This window comes from Vanellus vanellus, assembly GCF_965231255.1.
Source record: "Vanellus vanellus genome assembly, chromosome: 25".
Taxonomy (NCBI): domain Eukaryota; kingdom Metazoa; phylum Chordata; class Aves; order Charadriiformes; family Charadriidae; genus Vanellus; species Vanellus vanellus.
This window is the reverse complement of record NC_138930.1, coordinates 4,961,429-4,975,751: the sequence shown is the minus strand read 5'-3', so window position 1 is coordinate 4,975,751 and position 14,323 is coordinate 4,961,429. Positions and strand designations below refer to the sequence as shown.

The window sequence follows — 14,323 nt, the reverse complement described above, 5'->3', positions numbered from 1 at the left end:
AGCGGTTCTAGTGAGACCCTTGGAGCTCTCTGGATGGCAGTGGGCTGTGGCCACCACCTCCCCTGAGCTGGGACCACCGCTCAGGCTGACACCTCGAGGACTGGAAGACCAGGGCAAGACAACCCCTCTCGACTCTCAGTTACCGCCCGTTGAGGAATGCCGATGCCATACGAGTATTTACTCTAAACTCGGGAAAAGGGAAAATGTTAAGCATAGGCTCGCCTCCCTTTCATCCACAGCTCCACCTTTACGCTGCTGATACACACGTGGGCTTTTAGGGATGTTCTTCCATTTGTGGGCATCAAAAGGGGGACCCGTCAGCTTGACAGCCACCTGCTACCACAGGATCTTCCATCCCCGCAGTTAGAGCGCCGTGTGCGTGTGCACCTACCTGCTTTTGCTTAATTACATATTAATTTGAGATGCGTGCTTGCGCTCGTAGGTGTACGCATTGATTCGGCATACCTTACAGTAACGCCGTGTGGATCTTGTCATCTCTGAATCTGTTCAATTATTTTGTTAAATCCCTTCGTAAAACTTTACCTCGGTTAATGATTAATCGCTGCTAAAATTCAACCTCAAAGCGCTAATAAATTTTGAACCGCTGCTAAATCGTAACCACGTCAAATATTTCCATCCACGACACCCCTCCGCAACCTGACAGATGGAGGGGGGTGGAAAAGGGGACGGGGGTGTCTCCGAGGGATGGCAGGGCAGCTCCTGGCCCTGGTAGTTGCAGCTGGCAGAGCACGGTGCTGCACCGTGACCCTCCAACCCCATTTTGGGGTTTTGGCGGATCACACCACCCCCCTGGGAAAAGTGAGTCAGGGCCCGAGCCGCTGCCAGTCCCTATTCCCGGCATCCCAACCCGCCACCCTGCCCGGCCCCCGGCCACCCTCCCAGCCCCACTGGGACCAGCACAGGGCTGGGAAGGAGGCGGTGGAGACTGGGAAGGGCCACCATGGGAAGGGCCACCATGGGAAGGGCCCTCAGATGGAGCACTGGTGGGGGGGGGTCACTTCCCTCCCCACCTCCTGCCCAAAAGCCCCAGGGCAGCCGGCGCTGGCCCCACACTGCCCAGCCTGCCCGCAGCCCCACGCCAGCCATGTAGGTCTCAACGCGTTTTTATTAAATTCTTACAAAACAGAATACAAAATTCTGGCATCAACAATTGTTATAAAGGAAAACTTCAATTCAGCTGTATCAGTTCACCTGGTACATACAGTAAAGTGCTTGTTTTTGTGTTTTGTTTTTTTTTTTTTTTCCTTTTTTTGTTTGTTTTTTTTTGTTTGTTTTTTTTTTGTGTGTTTTTTGTTTTGTTTTGTTTTTGTTTTTTTTTCATTTTTGTTTTCCAGCCAGCCCCCGAGTGGAGACTGCCGATGTACAAACCAACAGTGCGTTAACGTGACTCTTGTCGAACCAGCTTTGGCAGTCTTCATCAATTGTAAAGTGGAGAAAGTTTCTCCTATTTTGATTAAAAAAAAAAAAAAAAATTAGCTTCACAGTAAACATTTCTAACCAGTTCTAAGTCGAGTTAGTCGGCTGAAGGAAGGAGAGGCGGGGGGAAGGAGAGGAAGCCAAAACGCTTAAAATTTCCAGCTTAAAATAAAACAAAAAATAATAATAATAAAAAAAAAACAACTTTTTGAAGTTGGTTTCCAAGACAGATGCTCTAAGGGTGGGGGAAAGGCTTTGAAAGAGGAAGAGAAGGAAGAAGGGCGCTGGCCAGAGGGGTTCGCGGCTGTGGGACCACGGGTCGGGGAGCATCTGTCTGGAAACCACCCCGGGAGAGGCGCTGGTCGCGGGGAGGGGACATCCAGCCCTGGCACGAGCATCCCCCCAGCCAGCCCGGTGCGGTGCCGAGGCACCCATGGGTGCCCAAGGCTGCTGCCAGTCAGGGCTGGAGGTGTTTCAGAGTCACCCCCCCCCACCTCTAGAGACATTTAAGGATCCTCTATAAACGCACAGACCCCACCACGCGCACCACACACCACCGCTGCCGGGAGCTCGCCATCCCGGCGACACGGGTTCCCCCCGCCAGGAGCGGCGGGTCCACGGCGGAACCAAACCCTCTCCCCTCCCCCAGCCGAAAGGCGAAGCCAAACCTGGGCCGAGCAACCTGCGAAGAGCTCGGCTGCTCCCCGCCACGTCCATCCCCTCCACCCAAATTCCCGCCGCCAGCCCTGGCCGAGGATGCCACCGCGTCAGCAAAGCGCCCACGGGGACGAGCTCGCCCAGGCCACGCGCCAACCATCAGAAAAGCGTGTGCGTACTTTTACGTGTGAAAGAGATGGGTCTTAACGCGTGGGAAGAGGGGGGAAACTCAGTTTGCCAATAAAAGTGCAGGGGGCAAACAAATTTCAGTGACATCCCCCCGCCATCCCCCTTCCCACGATTTTTTTATCTTTTTTAAAAAAAAAAAAAAAAAAAAGGCTGCGGCGTGCAGCATTAACAATAGCTTTCACAATACCAGCTCAAGGCATCGCGTACTGTACATCATTCAAGTATTTCTTAATATAAGACAACAAGGAATTATCTACAACTGATAAACCAAAATAAGCTATAAAAAGTAACAATGTACAATCAAGATGGATTTTTTTTTTTTTTTTTTTCTCCTTTTCCTTTGAAGGAGGCCTCTCCGGGGTGTCCCAGCGCCTGCATGGTATGTGGGGGGGCGTCTCACCTCACCACCGCCCCGCTCCTCCCCCACCCCACGCGGCGGGACTGGGGGCACCCGGGGGAGAGGGCAGATGGTGAGTGCGAGGTGGTTTTGGGCAGGGGGGAGCCGCCGTCCCTGACCCGCCGATGCTGCTCCACAGCAGGGCCGGGAGGGGCAAGAAAAGACAGTCCCTGCCCCAAACTCCCTCAACACCCGCAATCATCATCTCCCAAGGTAACTCACACACACCTCCCTGAACCAAAAAAAAAAAAAAAACCCAAAACCACAACAAATATTGCATAGTATTGCTGTCAGCAGTCTTAGAACAAAAAGGGGAACTTTCCCCCCCTCCCGGAGACAGGGACTGTCTTCAGCTGAAGACGTGGGGAAATCTCTTCCCCAGCTCAGAAGCGGCTCCCAAAGCCTCCACCTGGGCACGCCGAGGCTGCTTTTTCAAAATATAAAGCTCAAAGCGTTGAGTTGGAAGGGAGAAGAGATTGCTAATGACGGGGGCACCCTCTGCCCCGGCACGCTGGCCCAGGGGACGCGGCTACGGCAGCGGGCGCAGCGCAGCGGCACAACGGGGAGCAGAGGTTTGCTGCTCTGGTGTGGTTCAGGGCATGACTTGGAGGAGCTGGAGACCAGCCTGGCCCCGAGCGCGGGCACCGCTCGCTGCCCCGGACCAATCCGACCCGGACCAATCCGACCCCGCTCGGCGGAACCCAACCGAGGGCCTCATCCCGATCCAGCGTCCCAAATTCCTTCCCTGCCTCCATTCCCTCCCTACCCCCTAGGAAGCTCTGAGGAGAAGGCAACGTCGTGAACGCGTGAGCGGGGACCGCGCACGCGTGAACACACAGCCCACCTCTCCCCCATCAGACCCCGCACCGCCCCGGCGCTGCTGTGCCCCGACTCCCAAACCTCCGGCCCCACATCCCGAGCCCTCCCCCCACGCCGTGGCCCTCGGGTGCTGCTGCCAGCCCGGCCACTCGCCCCCCTCCCCGGCATTCCCTGGGGCACTCAGCACCCTCTGTGCCCCCAGACCCTCCGGCCACGGCAGCCTCGGGGCCAGCCCGAAGCCACGCCAGGTCGCGCCGCCCTGCGCCCTTTAAGTGGGTGTCCTTCGCTTTCCCTGCTCTTCCCAGAGAAGTTATGGATTTTTTTCGCCTGCTCCGACCACCCTGCAAGACCTCATCCCCCCCACCCCGACGGACCTCCAGGACAGCAGAGCCAGCAGGGAGCAGCCCCTCCGAAAAGGGGTGCAACACCCGACCCCAGCGCAAGAGCGCGGCCCCAGACGCCCGTGCATCCCCCCGGCTCTGACCTTACACCCGGGGAGCTGCCGGCCGGCCGGAGCGTGGGAGGAAAGGAAGACATTTCTCCATGCCCTGTAGAGAAGCACAGCTAGCAGTTTAAAACCAACAATTTAAAAAAAAAAAAAAAAAAAAAAAAAAAAAAAAAAAAAAGAGAGAAAAAAGGGGTTGAATAGCTTATTCTGCCGAGGAGAGAGGGCGGCTCGGTGGGACGGGGCGCTGCTCCCTCGCTGGCACCTTCTCTCCCCAGACCGAGCGGTTCCCTGCACAACGCCCACCGTGTGTCGTGTCCCCCCCCAAAGCACAGCCGGGGACATCCCCGAGCACGGGACGGAGGGGGTCCCCGCAGCCGGACCCTCTCGGACCCCCGGGAAGGGGGATTTTGTGGAATCTACCCCAACATCGGAGAAAGACCTGCAGCTCCGAGGGGAGGGACGAGGTTAAAACGCGACTCCCGTTGTTGAAAACGCGACCGAGGGTCTTTTGTTCACAGTATGAAATGAGCTGAAATCGTCAAAGCAGCCGCGGATACAAAGAGTCCTTTGGTGTCAGGGAGGGAGGGGGGGGGGGGAAATGTCAAAGGAGAAACCAAGAGTCGGGAAACAAAAGTCCGTGTGTCTGTCAGATGTCCTTGAGTGTGCCCTGGGTGAAGCAACCTCACGCTTGATTTAATACCTTTTAAAAAAAAAAAAATAAAAATATAGGTGATCTTAAACAACCCCTCCCACCCCCAGACCTACAAGATCAGCAAAACCTTGGAAACCAGCCACAGGGACGAGTCCTGATCTTGTCGCTAGCCAGAAACGGTGGAGTTTTTTGGGGGAGGGAAGAAAGAAGGAAAGAAAGAAAGAAAAAGGGGAGGGGGGACGACACGGGGTACAGCAGGTCCGAGGGGCACAGCTCAGGCTTGGTCGGCCACCAGGACCAGCGGGGCCACCAGATGCTGCCCGGCGGCCACCGCTTTGGCCAGGCTGCTCTTCTGCCGCCGCTTGGCCAGCTTGGATTCGGAGGGAGGGGAGAGCTGCATGGCCCGTGAGGTAGCTTTGATGATGATGGGTCTTGCTTCCTCCTCCGCCTCCTCCTCCTCGTCCTCGTCGCGCCGCGTCAGCTGGCGGTTGACAGCGATGGCCTCGGCGGCGAAGGAGGTGAGCTCTTTGGCACTGCTGTTCCTGCGGGGGAGGAGGCGGCTCAGGGGGGGGATATATGGTGGTGGTGGCGGCGGGGGGAGGGGGGAGCTGGAAGGAAGTTGGGGTCAAATATCGGGTGTCCCTCCTCGCCTGCACGCCACACCGGACCAGTCAAACACCGAAACCACGGCTTGAACCCAAATCATGTGCTGCAACCACTGCCCAGACCGCCAGAGCCGCAGCAGAGCAGCCCACTGGGGGGAGGAGCCAGGATTTGGGGCTGCTGGGACGTGTGTGTGACACCCCCCCCCCCCATCATCGCCATCCCAAGACCACCCAGCGCTCACCTCTGCAGGATGATGGGGGTCGGCAGGGTGTTATCCGGGGCGCACTGCAACGAAACACAACCGGGTGAGAGCCGGGCACCCCGCAAAGGTGGGGGGGTGTCCCTCACCCCGGCTTTTGGGAGCGGAGGGTGGGGAAGGGGGGGGGGGAGGGGGGGGCAGCACTCACCCCCTGCACCCAGGGGTGCTCCAGGACCTGGGCTGCGCTGAGCCGCTTCTTGGCATCTCTCACCAGCAGCTTAGAAATGAGGTCTTTGGCTCCGAAGGAGATGTGCGCCCAGTCCTTGTCGGGAAATTCGTATTTCCCTTCCTGGATGCTCTCGAAAAGCATGTTCTGGGGTGGGGGGGGGGGGGAGGAGGAGAAATATAAAGAGCTGAGCCGGGGAGCGGTGCTGCCAAACCGGCGGTGGGTTTCGGCGATGCCGGGGGTCCCGTCCCCCCCACCCCACGCACCTGGCAGGTATGGCACGCCTCGCCCCGGTCCCAGCCGCAGTCGGAGCCGCAGTGGCCAACGAAGGGGGGGTACCCGCTCAGCATGATGTACAGGATGACGCCCAGGCTCCACAGGTCGCAGCGCTTGTCGTAGATGGACGCCTCCTCGTTGAAGGCCTCCACCACCTCCGGGGCCATGTACTCGGCTGAGCCGCACTGCGGGGAGAGGCAGGGGTGAGCGCGGCATGGAGACCCCAAAGGATGGGGGACCCATGGGGCAGAGCCATGCTGGCTGGGGGGGACCTGCCAGAGTTATGGGGCTGAAACCCCTGAAATCATAGACTGGGTTGGGTTGGGAGGGACCTTAAAGCTCACCCAGTGCCACCCCCTGCCCTGGGCAGGGCCACCTCCCCCCAGCCCAGGTTGCTCCAAGCCCCGTCCAACCCGGCCTTGAACACCTCCAGGGATGGGGCAGCCACAGCTTCTCGGGGCACCCTGCGCCAGGGGCTCACCACCCCCACAGCCAAGAAGTTCTTCCTGATATCTCATCTCAATCTCCCCTCTTCCAGTGTAAAACCATCACCCCTTGTCCCATCGCTCCCCTCCCTGATCAGGAGTCCCCCCCCAGCTCTCCTGGAGCCCCTTTAGGCACTGGAAGGGGCTCTCAGGTCTCCCCGCAGCCTTCTCTTCTCCAGGCTGAACCCCCCACCTCTCCCTCCTGTCCTCCCAGCAGAGGGGCTCCAGCCCTCCCAGCATCTCCGGGGCCTCCTCTGGCCCCGCTCCAACAGCTCCGGGGCCTTCTGCTGTGGGCCCCCCCCGAGCTGGTACAGACACAGCTGCTCCCCAGGTTTGCTCCTGCCGGGGCAGATCACCCCTGCCGGGTTCCCCACCACCGGGGAGATGCCACAGATTTGCCTCTCCAGGGGTCACACCCCCCCCCCAAAAAAAAAAAAAAAAAAAAAAAAAAAAAGCCTGAAGGGGTGCAACCCCCCCCCTCCTGGGGCAGCACCGGGGATGCCGGACCCGCTCGCCGCAACGCCGCCGCTGCCACCCAACCGGCTCAGCGCCCGTGCCATCGCGCCGAGCCTGCTCTGCCTGTTCCCTGCCCGATGCCGGCAGCACCGCCGGAGCGGGCGCAGGATGAGGCTCCGGAGGAGTTAAGAGAGCGATGGAAGGAGAGGCGAGAGGCAGCGGCCCGTTCCCCCGGGGGCTGTCGGGGCTCTGGGGCTTTCCAGCGCACGTGACCCCGCAGCCCACACGGGCCTCGTGACAAGAGGAGAGAAAAAGCTGCAGCCAGCAGATAATCACCCCGTAACGTAACGAGAGGCCTCCTAACGAGAGGCCTCACCAGCCCCAGCAGGAGGAAAAAAAAAAAAAAAAAAAAAAAAAGAGATAAAAATAAAATAAACCCCAACCACCTTTAACCCTGCGGGGACCGGGGCTGCTGCCCCCATTGCTGAGACTGGGGAAACTCGGGACACCTCAGAAACTCGGCCCCTACACCCGGAGGAGAATAAATGCAGAGGAACCGGGGAGGGGGGGAGGAAAGGGGGGGCAGTGGTGTGTTTTGGCCCCCACCTCTGCTGTTGTGTACCCCACGTGGGTCGGGCTGTGTCCTCCCCGGCACGTGAGCATCCCGAAAACACCGGGGCGCAGGGCAACACCCTGCATGGGGGGGGGGGGGGGGGGGGGGGGGCAGGGGGACACGGACGCTGACACACAACGACCCTGCTGCTGGCGATAAGGGGAGTGGGGCTTTCCATGGCGGGGGGGGCCCAGTCTCAGTGTGTGTGTGTCCCCCCCAGGGTGGGACGGTTTCTTGCCACACACAGGTCACCCCAGCAGATTTTGGGGTGTCCACCCTGCAAGGCTCTACAAGCAGCATCTCACAGCAGGGGGGGGGGGGGGGAGCCCAACCTGCTCTCACCCACGACCTGGGGGGGGGGGGGGGGGTGTGAGTGGGGATCACGATGGCCCCCCCCCAACCTGACCCACTTCTCCCTGCGAGCGCCGGCCTCCGCGCAGCCGCCTCCGCCGGGGCGGGCTGTTGCTAAGGCTCAGGCAGCACAGGCGCTGCGCCAGCCCCCCCCGGCCCCCCCCCGGCCTTACGTAACCGCATCGCACCCGCTGCCGCTGCGGGGGGGGGACGGACGGACGGACGGGATGACCGGGACAGGGGGACGCAGCATCAGCAAGAGGAGCGATGAGCAAAGGGAGGGGGGGTGTCCACACACAAAGATTTTGGGGCAGCCACATCCCCCCCCTCCCTCCATGGAAAGCCCCCCCTCCTCCCCCCCCCCCCCTTCCCAGGTTTTCACGCGTACCGGGGTGAGCAGCTCCGGGGTGGAAATGGGGGAGCAATCGCCGTTGAGTTTGATGCCGCTTCCCAGGTCAAAATCGCAGATCTTCACCGGGGAGACCTTGAGGGGGGGGGGGGGAGCGGTTGGTGACAAACCCCCCCCACCCCCCCCAACTGCCCCTTGGGGACCCACAGCCGTGCTGTGCTTTCCCACCCCCACTGCCCCTAACGCCTGGTCGTGTCATGCTTCACACCACCCCACGGGGAGAACTTGTGCCCCCCTCCCCACCACCACCCCCAAGTCAGCCCCCCCACCCCCCCCCCCTCACCTGGTCCGGGCTCTCGCACAGAATATTTTCCGGTTTTAGATCCCTGTGCGCGATTCCTGAGGGGAGGAAGAGAGATGATGAAGGCAAAAAAAATATGCCCCCCCCCCCCCCAAGACCACCATGGCAAAAAGTCTGGGGGTGGCAGAGGGACCCCCTCCCCACCCCGAATCACCGCCCGCGTCCCGGCGAAGGGCAAAAAAAAAAAAAACCCTCCCCGCCGGCCCCCGCGTCCCGGCCCAACCGGAGGAACCGGCTCCGCACCGCGAAAAGCGGCGTTGATGCAGCTGGGCCTGATCCTGCGCACCCCGAGGGGGGGGCGTCCAGCACCGTCCTGGGGAGGCAGCACCCCCCCATCCCCCCCCATCCCTCCCTCCCCGGGGGGGGGGGACACGGCAGCACCCCGGGGTGTCCCGGCTCACCTTTGTTGTGCAAGAAGTGCAGGGCGCTGGCGATGTCCTGCACCACCACGCTGGCCTCCAGCTCGTTGAAGTGGCGTCTGCGGTGGATGTGGGTCAGGATGGAGCCTGCGGCCGGGCGAGAGTAGAGTTGGGGGGCTCGGGATGCTCCCACCGCTGTGGGTCCGTGTCCCCCCCACCCCCGTTCCAGCGCCACACTCACCCCCTCGCATCTTCTCGAACACCAGGTAGAACCTCTCCTCCTCCTCAAAGAACTCGATCAGCTCCAGGACGTTCCTGAAAGGATATTGGCATCAGCGCAGCATCTCCCCCCCCCCCCCCCAAAATAAAAAAAAAAAAAAAAAAAACCTCCCGGGGTTCCCCCCTCCCCACAGCCCCCCCCGCACCCCGAGCCAGCAACGGGTCCCCACGAGGGGGGGGGTACACGGGGAAAATTGGGTTTCCAACGATTGAAACCACACGGCCGGGGGCCCCCCGCCTGCATTCCAGGGGGGAAGAGGGACTTCCAGCACCCGCCTCTGCTCCCTAATTGCTCACAGACCCTCCTCCTGGCTCGCTCCCCCCCCCCCCCCCCCCTCCACAAACAGCCCCGCTCAGCTCAGCGGCTTTGACGGCGAACGCGGCGGCGGCTCGGCTCGCTCCTCGGCACGGCTCCAACTTGGCCGCCGCGGCCCCCGTTGTCATGACAAACCGTTTTTAACGGCGCCTGGAGATGCTCCGGCACCGCACCGACCGGCGAGGCCAAAGGGGAGGCAGCGGCCGCGCGGGAGGGCTGCCTGGCTGCAGCCCATGGGTGTCCCGAGCGTCAGCCCGTTCTCAGCCTACTCCCTGTGCTCACAGCTGGGGGGGACGGGACCCGGGGGGACACCGACGCAGCGGCTGCCCCACCGTACCTGTGTCCCTGGCACTGATACAGCATCTCCACCTCCCGGAAGACCCGACTGCGGATGTGTCCCAGGCGCTTCTCGATGATCTGAAACGCAAAGCGGGAGAGGCTCAGGGAGAGGAACCGCCGTCGGGGCCAAGGCGGGGGGGGGGGGGGGGGCTGGAAGCTGCTGCACCCCTCCCAGCCGGCGCTGGGGACCCCCGGGGCCGGGCGGAGGCAGGCGGGGGGGGTGCCCGAAGGGGTTAAGGCAGCAGAACAGGCTGTTCCCGGCGGCGGTGCCAAGCCGCTCCCGCCCGGGGCCGCGGCCAAGACCGGCTCCACGTGACACCCTCAGCCCCGGAGAAGGGCCCTTCGCCCCACCGGCTGCTGGCACGCTGGGTGCCCGGTGGACGTGCCACAGGGTGCGCAGGGGGTCCCCACGGTGGGGGAGAGCGGGGCGCTCCCGCCAGCCCCCAGCCCTTTGGGGAACAGAGCCCCCCACCCCCGCTGCCTCAGTTTCCCCACTGGGGCACCCAAAGACCCCCACCCCCCCGGGGCGATGGCGGAAGCCAAGTCCCCCTTTGCGTTTGGCTGCATTTTGACCCTGGACCCGTCCCAGCCCCCTCAGGACGTGGCTGAGCGCCTGTGGGGTGCGGGGCCGTGGGACCGCCATCCCTGACCCCAAAAGCAGCCGTCTCGCCCCGACCCCCTCCAGCACCCACGTGCTCACAGGGGCATGGAGACCTCCCCGGGGCGAGCAGGAGCCGGCCACCCTGCCGGCACCGCATGCCTCTGCTTGCCCCGAGTCCCCAGACGCGTCACAAGCATTAATTTAATCTCCCGTCTGCCCTAATTTACAGGGAGAGGAGCGTGGCTAAGGGGGTTGACCAAGGGCCCCAGAGCTGGGCGGTGGCAGAGGATGGTGTGACACCTGCACGGCCCGGCCCTGCCGCGCTCCTGCCCCTCTCCTTCCCCTCCAGCCCACGAAACCGTCACCCTGTGCCAGCACGGGACGGCCATGGGAGCCGGGAGAGCCCGAGGTACAGAGGGCGGAAAGGGAAACTGAGGCAGGGGGTGGGAGGGAGCGGGGGGCTGCAGCCCCGAGCGAGCGGCGGCGCTTTACCTTCACCGCGTACTCCTTATTGGTGATGAGGTTAACGCAGGACTGGACTCTGGCGTGGGCCCCTTCTCCCAGCACCTCCTCCTGCAGCTGGTAAACATCTGGCAGGGGAGAGGTGGCCTGAGCTGCTGGCCCCGCCACAGCGGGGGACCCTCTCCTCTCCCTGGGCTGTCCCCAAGCCTGGGGACGCCAGGAGGGCCCCAGCCCCGTGCCAGGCTGGGGAGGACCTGCCGGGGCAGCCCCCACTCACCTTCGAACCTGCCGGAGAAGCTGTCGGTGGCTCTGCAGCGCTTCTTCTTCTTGTTCCTTTTCTTGGCGTCAGGGATGTCGATGGGTTGACTTGAAGGCATGTCTGCACCGGAGCAAAGCCACCGGGGGTGAGTCACCCCCATCACGCCCTACGGTGTCCCCCAGCATCGCCACCCCCGGGGCAGCCCCCCCAAAGCCTATGGGGAGCGCAAAGGGCCAACATCCCGGGGGGTTTGCATGGGAGGAGGACCCCCCACCCCCCGGGACGCAGCCCCGCGGGAGGGCACCCGCAGCTCACCGGGACGGGGCGGACACTCGAAGTTGAAGACGGGCTCCAGGTGGTTGGACTGGTCGAACTCCAGGTCAAAGGGGTTTTGTCCCTGTGGGGGCCAAGAACTGGAGTGAGACGGCAGCCGCCGGATCAGCCGCCGCCGGCCGCCCGGTCCGGACACGGAGCCCGGCACACTCGCGGTCTTGGCACACACTCTGCTCACCCGCCCCACCGGTGCGGGACACGGTGCTGCCGAAAGAGGGGACGTGGCAGAGCTCCAGGCAGAGCCATGGGAGGAGGAGGAGGAGGAGGAGGAGGAGGAGGAAGGGTTTGACCACATCTCCTGATGGGGATGGCACGGCGGGGTCATGCCCCCACGCCAGCAGCCCCAGGGATGATGAGAGGGGCCGGGGCCGCCCGCCCCAACCCAACCCCAAATCTCCACCCAGACCTGAGCTACAGCGAAGTGGGGGAGGGGGGAGGAAGAAAAGCCACAGGGCAGGACAGGCTCCAAAGCCACTGCGCTGCGTCCTCCCGGCTCCCCGCAAGGTCACAGGGGGCCGGAACCCCTAAAGCCCCTCTCCGGTGACAGTCGTGCCCACCGAGCGGGGACACCTGTGACCAGGCAGGATCAGTCCCCATCCCAAACCCTCCCGCACCCCATATGAGCGAAGGGAACGGGAACCAGCACCACCCCCCCCCCTCCCCCCGCAAACCCCAGTGGTTCCAGTCCCAACACCCCAAAGGGGACACGGGGACCCTCTGCTCCCCTGAGCCACCCCCACCGCGGGACGGGGGGCCCGGTCAGGGTGGCGAAAGGGCCCCCTGTCCTCTGCGGGGTTACGAAATGTGTTTGGGCGGAGGTGGCAGCTCCCGGCGGCGTTCCCAAACCCGCCCCGGTGCCCGGGCCGGCTGCCAGCCCCAGCGCGTCGCAGGAACACCAAACCCCGGTCACCGCCGCCAGAAACAGCCAGAAAGCGCCTGTTTACTGCCGGGGCAGCTCGGGGCTGGAGGCCGGGGGGGGGGGGGGGGGGGGGATGTTGGGGGGGGATGTTGGGGGGGGGGGGGGTCCCCAGTGTCACACCAGGAGCACCCCCCCACCACCACCATCAAGCACCTCTTCAGACCTCTGGGGCCAAACCCAGCGCTTGGCCAGTGTCACCCCCCCCCAAAAAAAAAATAATAATCTGAATTCATAGTGTGCGGCGATGCCCTTCAGCTGCCAGTCTCGGTGTGTCCCCCCGTCCCCCCCCCTCCAGGCCCCTGCGTCAGGGCAGCCGCCCCCCCCCGGGACGAGCGGCTCTGGCCCAAGTCCTTGCACTGGGGGCAGGATGAGGCCTCCCAGGGGACAGGGGGGGGGGGCACACGGGGGGCCCCACCAGCTGCCGCAGCACCGCCACACAAAAGCTTTGGGGGATGGGAAACGCGGGGCGGACGCTGCGCACCGGCTCCATCAGCACATCCGAGGTGTCCGTGTCATCCCCAGCACCATCCTGGTCCCCAGCCACCCGGAGGGGTGTTGGGGGGGAGGGAGGAGGGAGCCAAACCCCAGCCAAAAAGCCTTAAAAGCAGGATTAGGTGTCAGCTAAAATAAGCCGGGCAGGTTTCGGGGGAGCTCCCAGCATCCCTCGGAGCGCCGGGAGCCAAACTAAACAAAGATCCCAACGAAGCGGCTCAGCCGCAGGCGGGATAAGAGCGGGCATTGAGGGGTGCGGGACCCGGCAGGATCGGGCCCCCCATCCCACCCCCCCCTCAGTGTGTGACAGCAGTTGGGACGGATGCGGTGTGACGGGTGACGGTGTCCCGTGTGCGCCGTGCTGCACGGCCCTCGCACAATTTGCACAACAGGTCCTGAGCCCCCACAGCACCCCCCCCCACCCACCCACCCCCCACCCAGCCTAGCCCCCCTGCTGCAGCCCAGCCCCCCGCTCGCAGATTTGGGGTGAATGGGTGCAGCTGGGCAGGGGGGACGATGCAGCCCCCACCCCCACCCCACGGAGGACCCCCGTGGGAGCTGCAGTGGGGTGAGCTAAGCAGCATCCCAGCGCCCACCCGGGGGGGGGGTGTATGGGGCGGGGGGGGGGAGGGGGGGTGTCTGCAGATCCGACCCCCGGGGTGGGGGGGCACGCTGCCTGGGGGGGCAGGGTGCTCCTTCGGGGTGGGGGGGGGTGGGGGGGGCAGGAGGCAGCTTGTACCCCTCTCTCCTCTTCCCCCCCCCCCCCCAAAAAAAAAAAAAAAAGGTAGGGGATGCGGCGCTGAGCGCTGCGGAGCGCAGGATGCGGCCGAACCGCAGCCACGGACACACACCCCCTCCCCCGCAGCATCACCGGAGCCCTCCCCCCCCCCCCCCCCACCCCGGAGCATCCCCCCCCCGAAGCATCCCCCGAGCATCCCCGGGGGGGGGAGATCGGCCCTTTACCTTGAAGGAGCGGTGGAACCCCGGGAGCTCTGATTTCTTCTGCACCATCTTGCTGCGGGGGGGTGGGAAGGAAGGGGGGGGAGGGGGGGGGGCAGCGGCGTTGCGGGGTGAAATAGAGGGGGGAAGCGGGGAAAAAAAAAAAACACAACAATACAAAACCCAAAAAAAAAACCAAAACCAAACGAGTGGAGGGGGGGGGGAGGGGAAAGGGGGAGGCGGAGAGACGGGCAGAGTCGGAGGGGAGTCCGGGGGGTGGCCGAGACCTGCGGGGAGAGGACGGATGGAGGATTGGGGGGAGGGGGGGGGGGGGATCAGACGGCTGTAGCCCCCCCCCGGACCCCCACCCCCCCCCACCAGCCCCGGCGGAGCTCACCGGCGCGGCCCCGCAGAGCCGCCGCTGCTGGTGGTACCGCAGCCCCGCACCGCCGCCCGCTCCGCTCCGCGCCGCCGCCGCCGCCGGGAGGGGGACGCGCCGCCGCC

At 63.7% G+C, this 14,323-nt stretch overlaps 1 protein-coding gene across 3 annotated transcripts; it reads right to left on the bottom strand.

Moving 5' to 3' along the window:
• Positions 1-1,108: 1,108 nt before the first annotated feature.
• Positions 1,109-14,293, bottom strand: MKNK2 (MAPK interacting serine/threonine kinase 2). 3 transcript variants are annotated; one of them, XM_082495569.1, is made up of 15 exons: positions 14,217-14,293; positions 13,844-14,106; positions 11,452-11,533; positions 11,155-11,256; positions 10,908-11,005; positions 9,813-9,892; positions 9,122-9,195; positions 8,923-9,027; positions 8,504-8,559; positions 8,200-8,295; positions 5,897-6,091; positions 5,613-5,777; positions 5,447-5,490; positions 3,984-5,141; positions 1,109-1,465 (listed from the first exon to the last, which is right to left on the bottom strand). In XM_082495569.1, exons 2-14 carry the CDS (start codon positions 13,889-13,891, stop codon positions 4,874-4,876), a joined length of 1,413 nt encoding a protein of 470 aa, XP_082351695.1. In that variant the 5' UTR covers positions 13,892-14,106; positions 14,217-14,293; the 3' UTR covers positions 1,109-1,465; positions 3,984-4,873. The 3 variants fall into 3 exon arrangements, with proteins under 3 accessions (XP_082351695.1, XP_082351696.1, XP_082351697.1); XM_082495570.1 differs by having other exon boundaries at positions 13,844-13,895; positions 14,217-14,257; XM_082495571.1 differs by lacking the exon at positions 8,200-8,295.
• Positions 14,294-14,323: the final 30 nt, after the last annotated feature.

Bases quoted from the DNA above. Each gene is read 5' to 3' on its own strand.
- MKNK2 (XM_082495569.1), bottom strand. From the start codon at position 13,891: ATGGTGCAGAAGAAATCAGAGCTCCCGGGGTTCCACCGCTCCTTCAAG. The intron at 9,893-10,907 runs GTAAAGCGCCGC...TTTGCGTTTCAG, and splicing joins ATAAGGAGTACGCGGTGAAG to ATCATCGAGAAGCGCCTGGG. The intron at 8,560-8,922 runs GTGAGCCGGGAC...TCCTCCCCTCAG, and splicing joins GCACTTCTTGCACAACAAAG to GAATCGCGCACAGGGATCTA.